The sequence below is a fragment of the Puntigrus tetrazona genome, chromosome 7 (genome assembly GCF_018831695.1).
Source record: "Puntigrus tetrazona isolate hp1 chromosome 7, ASM1883169v1, whole genome shotgun sequence".
In the NCBI taxonomy this organism is placed as follows: Eukaryota; Metazoa; Chordata; class Actinopteri; order Cypriniformes; family Cyprinidae; genus Puntigrus; species Puntigrus tetrazona.
In genome coordinates, this window is record NC_056705.1 from 162,023 (window position 1) to 176,530 (window position 14,508).

At 37.2% G+C, this 14,508-nt stretch overlaps 1 protein-coding gene across 1 annotated transcript in view; it reads left to right on the top strand.

The window, feature by feature from the left end:
• The window catches only part of LOC122348806 (fibroblast growth factor 11-like), a 47,984-nt gene extending 41,827 nt beyond the window's left edge, over positions 1-6,157 (top strand). The window contains 3 exon segments of the mRNA XM_043244676.1: positions 4,958-5,042; positions 5,045-5,155; positions 5,907-6,157. Of these exon segments, the coding sequence (XP_043100611.1) occupies positions 4,958-5,042; positions 5,045-5,155; positions 5,907-6,157 (447 nt within the window).
• The last annotated feature ends 8,351 nt before the right edge of the window (positions 6,158-14,508 follow it).

Here is a 14,508-nt window from a genome sequence, read left to right on the forward strand (position 1 = left end):
AGCTGACCTTAGACCACCTAGTCCACACAATCATGTCCACACACACACACACACACTTCTTTTTCTTTTTCCTTTTTGTACACACCTGCACCCTCTCCATCTCTTCACGCACACACTTGTGACCTTGCCCTCCCTGTTTAAAATGGGCTTGATTGGTCCTCACTGAGTCAGCGGTCTTTTCAAGTCAAACAACTTAAAGGAATAGATCACCTAAAAATGTTAATTTGCCGAAGATTTACTCTTAAGCCTTTTTCGATGTAAATGAGTTTGAGAAAATGCATTAAGCATAACATCACTTGCTCACCAATGGATCCTCTGCAGTGAATGGGTGCCGTTAGAATGAGTCCACACAACTGAAAATAACATCGCGATAATTCACACGACTCCAGTCTATCAATTAATAACTTGTGAAGTAAAATGCGAGTGTTTGTAATAAAGAGATTCATCATTAAAATATTTTCATCTTCGAACTATTGCTTCCAGCTGTCCATGATATTGCTTTTTCCAAGTCATCCCGTTTAAATCAGAAGAAAAATATACACAAATTCAGCACTGTTTGCGACCAAAAACAGTCTAAAATAGCTTTAAACAAATATGTCAGTGCATTTTAATGTGAGAGGACAAACAACGATGGACATTTTCACTGGAGGAAGCGTTATTATGGATTATAGACTCAGACATTGGCCAGAAGCAACAGTTTGAATTTAAAAATGTTTGACAACACCAATTCACTGCAGACAATCCATTGATGATGTGACACAAAATTTCTCCAAATGAACAAGTTCATCTACATCTTGGATGGATTGAGGGCAAGTAACTCTCAGCAGATTTTCATTACAGAGTGAACTGTCCCTGTAACATCTGTGTGTGTTTACCACCGGTAATGTGGCGAAGGAGAAAAGAGCGAGGGAGTGTGTCTTGAAGGGGCTTGTTGTGTTATTTTGTCTTGGAAATTCCCCAAACGCTCAGCTGGGTCTAGCCAAGGAGAGAGGCAAAGGACGAGCGCGCCGCTACAGCTGTTGTGAGGTCAGCAGTGCGGGACGAGCAGGTGTTCTGCCAAGAAACCCACCTCTCGTGCTGACCCGGGGTCAGTCTGCTGTCAGTCTGGTAATGGCCTCCGTGAGAACAGTAGTCTGCGGGGCTGTTCTCAGACCTGCGCTTGAGGACGTTTCGTGAAGTGTCTCAAGTCTGTTTAAAGGAAGAAAGCACGGCTGCTTGCTTTATTTTTAGCGCTGTCAAATACAAGGTGTTATTGCTGGCCTCTGCAATTACAATCTCATTAGATCTCATTACAACACAACAGCATGTTTTTGCTCTTTGAAATGAATCGCAATTCATTTGACTAATCATTATGCAGTGAAATACTGCAAGAAAACGTTCTGTTTATTTATCCCCTATTTATTAGTTACCAAATCACTCGTTTCATTTTCTCCCACCTTGAACTTCATCGGATGTCTTCCTTGTGCCCCCAACATTCTGCAAGCTTGTCAGTGCTCACCGGTGTGTTAAACTCCACTCTTAGTAAGCACTTTTTGGATTGCTTCATACCTGTGCACACATCTATCCAGCTACATCAAAGTCTTATACTGGCTTTTTAGAGGAAATTCTCATTGACGCTTTTGCTGCGGTCTTACGTGAAATCAATTCACCCCTACCAGTTACAGATTTTACAGCCACAGCAGTGTAAAGTTAATGTGAAAGCAAGCACTTTTCACCGTATGTGTGTCTGAGTGTGTATGTGTGGTGCTCTGAAGAGGATTTTATGGTTCTGACATGATTGCCACAGTCTCAGTCTTTCTTCTTAGCCCTCTATTGTTTCTTCTCTCATCCATTTTTTTTTTTTTTTTTTTTTCATCTTTCTTTACACTCAAGTTCCAAAATGAACACTCAATCCCCTGTTTCACAGACAAGGATTAACCCAAGACTAGATTAAAATGTAAATCTAAGCTGTTTCAACTGAAAGAAACTTGCACTGACTGATCTTAATACATGTCAGTGCTTTTGTTTTGTCTTAAAATGCTTTTTTGTTCATAAATGCATGTTTATAAAATGACTAAATGTCCTAAGTGAACTATGGCCTAGTTCTGGTTTAGGCTAAATCCTAAATGCCAAAATAGTGAGTAAATATTGGCTGTAGTGAATAAATGTTAATAAACTGTCACCATTTATATAATTTGCAACATAATACATTGCTGAAATTGTTTTATTTGAATTTTGAAAATAATGGCCTGGCCTTTAATGATGCAAATTATAGTATGGGAAAATATACTATGAATAGAGTAAATGCAAAATGCAGTAAGGTCACATAGATAGATAGTTAAAAGTAAGAATAATAGTCTTTCCTTTACTGGTGAAAGCTAAAAAAAAATAGGAACAAAATTTCTATATTTTGCATACATTTCATTCCAAAAAAGTTTAAGTATAATATTTGTATATGACATTTATTTGTTTGTTCTGTTGTCTATTACACTCACTCATTCATTCATTCCTTTCAATTTGATTTTAATTAATCCTTTAAATTTTAAAATAAATCCTTTAAAACTCTGTTCTCATTCCGTGTTTTAAATTATTACAGAATTTTCTGAAATCTTCTGTCAATATTTAGTGTGTTGTTTTAAACCCATATGCTGTTATGAAACACAAGAGCAGATTTTTTTTTAAGGATCTTTATGTAGATGGTTTCTATTCAACCATAGTTCATAGCGTTCTCATCCGTCATGCTCCAAAAGGGACAACAAAAGAGCAGTCCATATGTCACTGTATTCAAAGTCTGAAGAAGCATTCTCTGTGTTCCCCTGAAAAGCAAAGGTGTGCAGCTTTGGAATGACATGACTAAGTAAATAACGAGGAGAGATATATTTGTGAGTGAGCTATCCCTTTAAATGTTGGTGGAAATGTTGTGCTGAAACTAAGAGGCTGATGAGGCAGCTCTCCTGTCAAAATGCCAGTCCTCCCTCCTGATTGCTAGGGGATTCAGAGGATTCAGCAGACTCTCAAGCATCCGGCATCTTCATTAACTTCATGCAACAGAACATGTCAAAAATCCTTCTGTAATAATCAGATTTCCTAAATCGCAAAATGCTAGATTAAAAAGGCTGGGGAGAGGGGAAAAAAGAAAGCGGGAGAGGCTGCGCTATGATGTGTAAAACTTGTGGGGGTTTTTAAGCCAGTGAAAGTGGCTGATCAGTGAAGCAATGAAGAATGAAGACAAGTTCTGGGCGCACTCGCTGAGCCTTGTGTGCTGCTCTGACACCTGCTGGAGCTTCAGAGCACTGCAGGATGGGGATCAAAAACACAGCAGAGGTGGAATACAGACTGCTGGAGGTCAACCTAATCCCTCTTCTCCTTTGTGGAGAACAGATTTTGCTTGCTGTTCAATAAGAAATAGTTATTTTTATGGTTTAATGCCACGCCCAAAGGGCCCTGGATAACAGCGTCCCCGTCCTGAAGATGGCTCTGCTTATGCAGGGGCTCCTAATTATTGTCGAATTGAGAGGAAGTCAGCAGGTATTACGCAGGACTGTTTCTCATGTGTTTTAGAAATTCCCAGCATCTAATTGTATTGCACAGGCACACATGCACACTCCATCATCTTCTGTCAGCTGGAAACACCAGTTCAATTAAATCTGACAATTAATTAATTAAAGTCGGCAGAGCTCTTTACACTGAATGGTGTTTAATGTCCAGTGTAAGCCTAGATGAAAGTTGGGGGGAAAAAACGTGTCTACTAAAAATGATTATAATCCTTATTATTCTTAATTACATCTATTATATTAATGCATTTAATTCATTATTTAAAGTTAGTATTTAAAAACATCCCTATATTATATGAATAATTATGTAATTGTTATAATTAAAGATGATGATGATAAAAAAATATTAGATGATTTATTTCACGCTTTAAGAAATATCAGAAACATCTTAAAGATCAAAAGCATAAATTACAAAGATTTAATCTGAGATACCATATAAAATTATGAAAATCGTGTTTTATGAAGAAGACTTAATTTTAACTGAGCTCTTTTAAGGACACAGAAAAGGCACAACTAAAATAAATATTATTTTGTTATTATAATAACACATTTATTTATAGATTTAAAACATTTTAAAAATGTATTATTATTATTATTATTATTATTATTATTCATGACATGCTTATCTTTACTAAGTGGCTTTTTAAGATAGGAGCAAGATTACCAAAAGCATCAAGAAGTTCAAATGCCCAAATGGCCACAGTTTAATTACAGATATGCAATTAAACCAGGTAAATTATGAATCTGTTTTATGAAGAAGGCTTAATTTTTCTTTGGTGACAGAGGGGAGTGTTTCAAAACAAACACATTAGAGCAAGAGAGAGAGGAAGAGGAGTAAACCCTTTATTCAGCTCCTCTGCTCACCAGTCACACCAAGGATCCCAATCAATCCTGAAATTGGTTTGTTCCTGACAAGGTTAGGAAATGACAGGGTGGTAGAGAGAGAAAAAGAGAGAGAGACAGATGGGATGGGAGGAGAGGAGAGGAGAGGAGAGGAGAGGAGAGGAGAGGAGAGGAGAGGAGAGGAGAGGAGAGAAGAGAGAGAGAGAGAGAGAGAGAGAGAGAGAGAGAGAGAGAAAGAATAAAAGAGAGATTTTGGTGTTTGCTTACTGACAGGCTGCTATCTCCAGCAGGGAGTTTAGCGGTGTTTGGGCTTATGAAGAGATTACTCTGCAACACTTATGTTCACCTGAACAGAACACATGTGTTCCTTAAATATGTAATTAGAAAGTGTAACGTAATGGGATTTCCTTTCCTCATCGCCGGTACACTACTCCTGTAATTGCAATAGGAGGCCCATTTTCCTCCCGTCGCAGCTGAACTCAGTATACGGATACATATAAACCTACAATAACAGCCAGTGGCTGCAGTCTGTTATTTAGGTTAACTCATCGTCTGGGTATATGTGTGTATCTCTGTTACAGGAACATTTCACACCGGAGTGCAAGTTTAAGGAGTGTGTGTTTGAGAACTATTATGTCACATACTCCTCGATCCTGTACCACAAACGCAGTCGGGTCGGGCCTGGTACATTGGCATCAACCGAGACGGACAGGTTATGAAAGGAAATCGGGTCAAAAAGACTAAAGGAGCAGCCCACTTCCTTCCCAAGCTTATAGAGGGTATGTTTTTATTCATAATAATAGTATTTTTTTTGTCTTATGTTGAAAGTACAATGCAAAAGTTATATATATATATATATATATATATATATATATATATATATATATATATATATATATATATATATATATATGTGTGTGTGTGTGTGTGTGTGTGTGTGTGTGTACAGCAGAAACAGTAATAATTGTTAAATATGATTACAAATAAAAATTATTGTTTTTTTGTTAATATAATTAAAGCAAGTCAAAATTGTAATGAAATCTCTAGTACGTTATATTGATGTATGAAAAAAATTCATATTTAATATTTTTGTGGAAAACATGATACATTTAATTTACATAATATTTTAAACTCTCTAGTCATTAGTCAACATACATTTTAAAATAATAGCATGTATATGCAGTTTAAATGTTTTGTAACATTAAAAAAATGTCATTACTGTCACTTTTGATTAATTTAATGTATCCCTTCTGAATGAATGTATTAATTTCTGGCCAAAAAAAGAGAGGTTTTATCACCATTGATCATGTTGTGCCAGACCTGTATGATTTTCATTCCTCTGTGTTACATGAAGATAGTAGTTAAGATCCAAGTAGTTAAGTTCCAAAGTTTTGTCCATACGGTGAAAGACAAAGACAAAAAGAATGCAGAGACACTTTCAAAAATCTTGTGACGGTAATTGTGACAGAATTGTCTTTTTGGGGGTGAGCTGTGCCTTTAAGCCTCTTTCTTTTTCTCTCGTCCCTCCAGTTGCCATGTACAGGGAACCATCGCTACATGATGTTGCCGAGCAAAGCCCGCCTAGGAAAACGGCCAAAACATCAGACTCCCCCGTCCATAAAAACGGCAAGAAAGACCAAGTGCTTCCCGCCCCACAGCCTCCTAGCGGCAGTAGAAGAAAGTCTTCGTTTGCACGGACTTGCCATGAACGCCAGCAGTGGCACAGGAGGTCTGGTACAAACAATGTTTGTAGTCCCTCCAACCGACCCTCAGAACTTTGACATTTCCAACAACGAATCAGGGCTCAAAAGACCCTTGCCGACCGGTCTAATGCCCACCGCACTTCCTTTTGGTCTCTCCTGCTCCTTAATCAAGGAATACCGAGCAATAATAACCGCACTGGTCTGGGGTCAGAATGTGACGGCGTCGCTTTTGTGAGAACAGCAACTCCTAAAAGAAAGGATCTTTGTCTTCCTCTTCTTTTTAGTATTTCAAGAAGAAACACTTCCTTGTTGAAGCGATTCGTGCTTGACATTTAAACCCTCCGGTTCCTTTGTTCAAGCATTGATAGATTCCCCAAAATCTGTTCTATTTTTTTAACAGAGATCCCCTTCATCTCTAAGCCTTGTTTGTAATCTCCTCTCCCTTCTCTACCTCTTCTGCACTTTGATTAGCTTGACACACAGAGGCCATTTTCCACTTCACAACACAGGAAAAGCCCCCGCACACTCTCCTGGGGACCATTAAGGATGCCATACACGCGCACACACACACACACACACACACACACCAAATAACTAAATAAATAAAACTTCCCCTCCTCTTAGGATGAGGATGTTTAGAGTCATTCGACCTTAGGCAGTGCAAACCTTTCTCTGCTCATCGGCTCCTGCTCTGATGAGTCTGCGGGAGGCTGGACGTGAGAGTGTGTGTGTGTGTGTGTGTGTGTGTGTGTGTGTGTGTGTGTGTGCATGCAGTGAACAGTAATACAATATCATTTGTAAGATGACTCATAACAGAGGCAGTAGGGCGGCATTATTGTTTCTTTTTGTTATGATAAGTCGTTGTTTTTTCTCATTGCAATATGCCCAGAGAGCAATATCGGTACAGCTGCACTCTTTCTCCTCTCTTTTTAGCATGTGTGCTGCTTTAGAGCAGGGTTTCTCAAAGTAGATATGCTGACTACTGAGGCTGCAAGTTTCCCAAAGTTCATGTCCCTACATTCAATTTTATTCTATTACATTTGCCTGAGAGCAAAGGCACTTCACCCAGCCAAATGAAACAACACAGGTGCTGAAAAGGTCCAATTGGGCTTCATTTTCTTTGATAAAATTGAGGAATTAGACCCGGAGGAGCTCAAAGAGAATCGTTTTTTTGGAAACCTTGCACGGAGAGTCCAAACAGACCTGTAACTTCTCACCTCCAGAGGTGTTGAGAATATCAGTATGTAAATGTAAATGTACCTACCAGGTACCTGATGACACATCACACTTATGCCTTTGCAGTAATATTTCTGATAATGTTTTCATGCATATCACCTACATTATGGAAATATGATTTAATACTACACTACCAGTCAAAAGTTTAGGTTGGTAAGAATTTTTAAATGTTTTTGAAAGAGTCTCTTACTCTTACCAATGCATTTATCTTGTGAAATATGCAGTGTTTCTTAATATTTTGCTGCTTATTATCATGTTACATTGCTTCAGAAGGCTTTGATCTGATCAGTGGAAAATTCTGATTTTTTTTTTTTCGAGATTTTTCTTTTCTCACTTAGGATTAATTTAATGCATACATTTTTTTTTTTGCATAAATACATATATTACTGATATTACTGACCCCAAATAATATATCTAATATTATTTTGGAAGTAGAAAAAGTAGAAAATGCTCCATATTTAAATACTTAATTATTAGGTTCCCTTATAGTATATTATAGTATTTTGCTAGCTTTTGATTTTTATTCTAATGGTTTTTTCCAGTATTATATCAGAGTATATTCCCTTGCTGGTTATATTTTCACTGTGATATGAAGTGCAAAGCTTAAACAAAGTGCTAAAAATCAAACTTTTCTCCTGCTGAGTTGAATCATTTCTCATACTGCACCTGGTGCTGAGGAAATTATATCTGTGATAATTATAGATTCAGTCCCCTGCAGCAATACATTATTAGGGGAAACAAAGTTATTAAGACCAAAGCGGAAATAGCTAAAGAAATTTTAGACTTTTTGAATATTTACTAAATTCTTCCACATTTAGATCAGGATGTCAATCTTTCCATAGTTTCCTTACCGCAAATCACAGCAGCACCCGCAGGTAATTCAATCCTCCATTACAGGAGTTGGTGTTTGCAGTTAACGCCCCGAGCAGATTGTTTTTCAGAGGGGCTGAATCAAAATGCTCTGCATCTCATAGCTTCTGGGTACACATCAATAAGACTACATCTTGATTTTCTTCATAAACCATAATTTGTTTTGCGAGCAGCGATGCTCGTCTCAGACTCTGATAGCTTTTCTTAAGTCTTGCATTGTCCACATCATTTAAGTTTGAGCTTCTATATTATCTGAAGGGCTATTTACGTAACGTTTTGCAGGTCCACAATGCTGTAATGCTGAAAAAAAGTTACCAGAGGTTCTATAAGACAAAGACTTTCGAATTTGCGACTGGATGCCATGCTGACAAAAAAATCCGCAGGCCAGACCACAAAGGTTAAATAAATGATAAAGGCAATGCCGTATGAAGCCAAAACTGTGCTTTGATTAGAATCCCATGGTTTATTCATTCAGTTTAATCACAATTAGACCATGAAATTGATAGTTACTCACTTCTGGCCTTTCAAACTTCTAAATGTCATGGAAAGACTTGTGCTAGCTTACTCAATAAAAAGGCTCTTGTATTTGTAAGGGCTTTCTAATTCAATATAAAAGGAGAAATCTCTAGTGCTCATTACTTCAAATATGTCTAACTTCATCCTAGGCTTGTTGGGATTACGTGACTCTATACATTTCTGCAAAACTGTGGATGTACCTGTACATACAAATCGCTGCAGTTTCCAGTTGAAATGAACACTAGAGGCAGTAAAACTCTTAAAACTCTTTAAAAGTAAAACTTTTATTCCTTTTCACGCAAAAAGTATGCTTAACAGGTCCGTTTTTGATTAACGATGTCGTCACACGTACAGCTTCATATCCATGAGTGTCCTGTTTAGTAGGTTTACGTGGTAGCTCACGTGATACGGAGTTGCACTCACACGGCGAAAAGCTGTGTAAAACTGTTCAAATCAGCGTAAGGAGCTTAAAAAGCGTGGCTGCATCAGCGAATGCCTTACTTTACTTTTGCATTACTTTCGCATTTGTTAACACTATCGGGTAGGCTTAGGTTTTAGTTTGGTGTAAGGATATTCCCAACATGATAGAGCATTAATCTTTAGCTACACTCACCGTTAAACGTACTTCAAGCAGCATTCTAAACACGCGCAGTACGCATTACCCAACAAACGCGTCAGCGTTAACGCATTGAACGTGTGTTTGAAACCGCGGCGAAACGTGCAGTAAGATACGTAATTACTGGGTTGCAGAAATGTATGCAGAGGCAATTATTTCCAATTAGCCTGGGTTGTCTAATTGACGTTTAACTTTCTAATGGTTTGCTGTGGGTCAGTTTGAAATGATTGCAGAATGTGTTTGTAAAACATAGTGTTAGAGAAAAGAAAAGAAAATTGGTCACTTTCTTTGCTTTGATATATTTGGCATGCACATAAGGGCCAGATCGGGTGATTTAACAATTATTTTAATGAAACCACTCTCTGCGCAGCTAAGTGCTTCTCTCTCAATTTCACTGCTATTTTTCAGCCATAAACACGGAGGCCAGAAGATGAAAGCTAAGGGCTAATGCTTCAGAAGAGCCAAGCCATTTAAACACTATACATGTATACGTAGATAGAGATGACCTTGTAAACAGCAGTTTTCTAAATTTAAACTTACATTTTTGTGCATCATATTTCTTGTTTTCTTATTCTTTTTCTTTTAAAAGTCCTGCTCTTGTTGTCCTTGTTTGTGTTGGCCATCAGTCTCACCGTCTGTCGCTGAATTGCATTGATGAATCTATTTGCTTATTGTAGTTTGCATATTTACCAGTCTCTCTCGAATCATATAGTCAGCTGATGAGCATTTGGGGTGCAAGGCCATAAAGGCGTTAAATGATGTAGTTATGTTGAGTTATGGGATGGGGATAGTCTAATTATAATCAGCTTTTAGTTTTACAGACAATTAACAGACTGGTCTTTCTTTACACTGATATTGGCTGGCAACTTCAGTGTTTATGTTACACATATTACACATTAAATTAATTACTAAAGCAGTAATATTAACAATGCGCAATTAGAAAGCTTTCTGCGAGTGATAGTATGCACTGCTCATCGGTATTAGTGCTTAATTAAATAATTTAATGTAACAGCAACACAATGAGGTCCTCCCACTTTCACCTCCAATAAAAGTGAGTCATCCATGTTCCATCTTCACTCCTTTTATTGACCCATTGTCGATAAATGCTTTAAAAACAGATGTTACTTACTTTCCCTCTGGTTTATTCCAGATTGATTAAACAATACAGACTTATTGGTTTTGTTCAGACAAGCAGCAAAAAATTTGCTTTGTTCTGTTGTTTTGATTGTTGTTTATTAGTTTTTGCCATTTCTGAACCGAATTTAGTCTCAATAGCGAAAATGTAAACAAACACGCGCTTTGAATTTAGACTAGATGTCTGGAGCTTTGTGTTTAGATTTATTCCCACTCACTCTGTCCTCTTATAGCAAACCACGTGACATTCACATTGTACGGAATAGTGAATGAGTCAGCATTTCTGACAAGCCATATGCATAAAGATCTGCTTATGTTCTCTCACATGCTCACGAGTTGAGCGCTGTGATGTAATGTCATGAGAAACGTGAGCTGAGACTCAATTCCCAGTTTCCATCCTCCTTCCACAATGACAGTGACTCAGTGACACTTCCCTCACCGATGTTAAATTTACTGGATAGTCACCAAACTGTCTGAACAAATGAATCAGACTGCATCATTTTCAACTGAATAATCTTAAAAATCAGATTCGAAAACCAAATTAGATTTGTAAAAGTGTGTGAACAAAGACACTATCATTTTTGTGAGCTGCTTATATAATCATTGTTTTTGTATGTGTGCGTCAGTCATTTTTTTATTAGTATCTAAGCCTCTAAGTTTGCATTGTTTGCTGTTAGTGGTGTTTTAAAATCAGACTTTTTTAATAACAATCTTACACAAGATAAATAAAAACCATTAAATAAAAATAAATAAGGTAATTGTAATTTTTTATTGGACAATCCCGACTTTTTACTTGCAATTGCGAGTTTATATTTCACAATTCTTTTTCTCGGAATTTCGAGATGTAAACTTATGTGAGAATTGCATGAATAATATCCTTCCAATTCTGAATTCCACAATAAATATCACAAAATTCTGCGAAACGTCAATGACGCAACCCCGCAAAGTTAAAAATCTGAATTTAGAATTTAAATGAAAAGTCTCAATTAACCTTTTTTTATTTTTTATTAATGGAAATGGGTTTTCATAGAGTCTATAATGCAGCACATTTTAGAAAATGTTTACATTTTAGGTTTGTATTGTTTTTCAGAGTGTTTTTTTGTGGTTTTTGTCATACATGCATATTTTATGTTGCTATCCGGGCTTTTAAAAGACAATCAGACTTCAGCCCAACAGCGTCTGAACCAGCAGTGCAAGTAAACAACACCATTTTTCCAGACTTTAAAAGTACATACATACCTGTTTAGTGTAATTTCCTGCCAGTAATAGGAGGATTCTGAAGGGTCAATCTCTGTAAACTGAGAACAGAAATATTTTCTAGATCAGTGGTGTGATTATATTACATAAGAGAATTGTTAAGCTGCAGAAACCTTGTATTTACCGATCGTCAGTGTCTGTAATTGCTTTGTGTGTGTGTGTGTGTGATTTCATGTGTGCGTGACTTTGAGGAGTAGCCCCAACCCGGTATCTGCAATGCAGCAGAAAAGACAAAACTCAACCCTCCTCCCATGTTTCGACCAAAGTCTCGTCCCCAGGATACGCTCTCTTAGCCCTCACAACAGCACTGTGCAAATGTACCACGCTTTTCCTCAGCTGAATGTCATTGCCTCTGTATGTGTGTGTGACCACGAGAGAGAGAAACTCTGCTGCATTTTAAACACAGAGACTCTCGCCACATCTGCATTGCATACACAGCAGTGGGGTATTAGTCTCTCAGCAGATGTGTGTTGAGAGGGTGACCTTTAAAAATCTGAGTTCCTCAGCTCCATCCCAGCTTTAGGATAATCACAGTGTTCTCCCATGCTCCCTAGGAGGTAACCTTTAGTTTAGAGTTTAACCGCTGTTTATGTGGCTGTGTAGAGATGATGTTTGTAGAGAATGTGTCTCCCCTGGGTCAGTTTTATGAAATGATCTGAGCGCAGTCACAAATGCAGTTTTTGTTTTGTTTTGTTTGTTTGTTTGTTTTTAAATAAACTTAGTGTATTCACTTATTTTATTATTTTAAATCGAACATTAACTATTTGAATACAATTATAATAATACAAAAGTAAAGTTATTATTTCGAATGGCCATAGTTTAAAGAGAAATGATTCCAGTCACTCCTTATTCATGTGACATGAACCAGCTTTAATTAGTTTTACTCTCAATAGAACCCTACATTTTTATCTTCCCAGAGAATTAAGGCTTTTTTTGTTTTATAAAATGAGTATTATTGGTTATTATCATATGAAACATGAACAAATTGTAGCTATTTTTTTAACCAGTTTTACAGTCTAAAATGTAAAACTCAACAGAATCACTCAAACTTTGGCTTCCCCATCTCACAGGATATAACATAACACTTTTTTCCTTTTTTTCTAAAATCGAAGTTTAAATAGAAGTGAGTCTCTCTTTGTTCCATCTTTTCAGATGTTCGTGCTCATAATCACGTGACACTTTTGAACCAGTGTAAATCTTTGTCTAAAATGTTTGTGGCTTCAGTTTTTGTGTCCCTTAAAAAAGGTCATATGTCTGTCGTTGTTCAATTCTTTGCTTTTTTGGTGTAAAATGGTAAAACAGTGTGGATATGAGTTGCCATTTAACGTTGCTGGGCAAACAGTCACAGTTTTGCTTACATTGGGAAGATCAAAACTCAACTAGTAACCAAGAGTAATAAACCAGAACTTGGTCCGCATCATGAACATTGATCCCTGCTCTACCAGACTACAGAGGTCATGATCTTTTATCCATAGTGGACACTGGTTGGAATCCACTGCAGCAAAACTGACTGCTGGTTTGAAGCAACACACAAAAGTACACACTAAACTGTGTGCATACTAAGACGCTCACATCTTATATCAGTACAAAGTGGGCAATTTGTTTATGGACAATGAGAGTCTGCTTTATATCAGAGGAATCCCATAATTTTTGTAAGTTCTGCATGGATTATCCAAGTTATTGTAATTGAGTCTTCCAAAAGAAAGGAAACTAAACCATATTACGTTTTTCTTGTCTTCCAATCCAAGACAAAGCAAAAGTCTTCCAGTCAAAGCCACGATGACACTATTTTTAATTTTTATAGCTACAGAAACCAATAACCACCGGGACAGTCTCAACAGTATCGCTCAAGCTTCGCTTCCCCATGTCAAAGGATGAAAAGACGTAAAAGGTGGACAGCTTGGATGGAAATGGCACATCTGTGGTGTTTTGCAACATTGGAAGGAACAACCCAATACAGTCATGCATGAACCAATATTTACTGGACACATTAAAACTTAAAATGAAAAAAAAAAAAATGACGAGGAGGATGATTCCTGTTTAGTATTTATTAACTCACTGTTACTCTTAATACTCTATTCTGCATACACTCTCAGCCCTGCATTTGCAATAGAATCTATATCTATTTCTATAAGTCTATGGGAGACATATTATTGAACATTATTGAATAAAACTAATATATTTGTATGATTGTAAAACCAAAGTGTGATTTGTTTTATTGTCTGCCGTAAGTCTGTGACCAAAGCCATTCACATGTATCATTCAATGCACTTATTTAAAGTAAAGCATTTTAATTGGCACCTAGGTAAGTGCCAGAGTTTGCCGTCTCAATAGAATTTTACAGGCGAGTCAGCATTAGTTATGGGTTGTTAAGTTGACTTCTATAATGATTAAATTGGCAGAGGACCAAACAGTGAACGTGGTGGGCCAGCGCCATTACTTAAATACAGCACGGCTCGACAGGAGTGCTCAAGTGAGGATGAACAGAGACAGATGGCATGTGTTCCAAGTGTCTTTCGCTTTGTTCCCACGCAAAAGCAAGCTTTGCTAAAAAGCGATTTCCATCTTTTATCCTGCTAACTGTGTAGAAAAAAACTTCAGCAATTCCCTGACCTCTGATTTCAAAAGGCCCATCAAAGTGTCAACACTCTAGAGCAGCAGAATAAATCTCATCCTTTAATCTAATTGGTGGGATAAAGCTGCATAATTCATTTTAACAGCTCTGATGAATTACATAAAAGTACAGCGCATTAATACTACTCCTCTTGAGCCAAAAGCACCCCAGAACTGTATAAATATG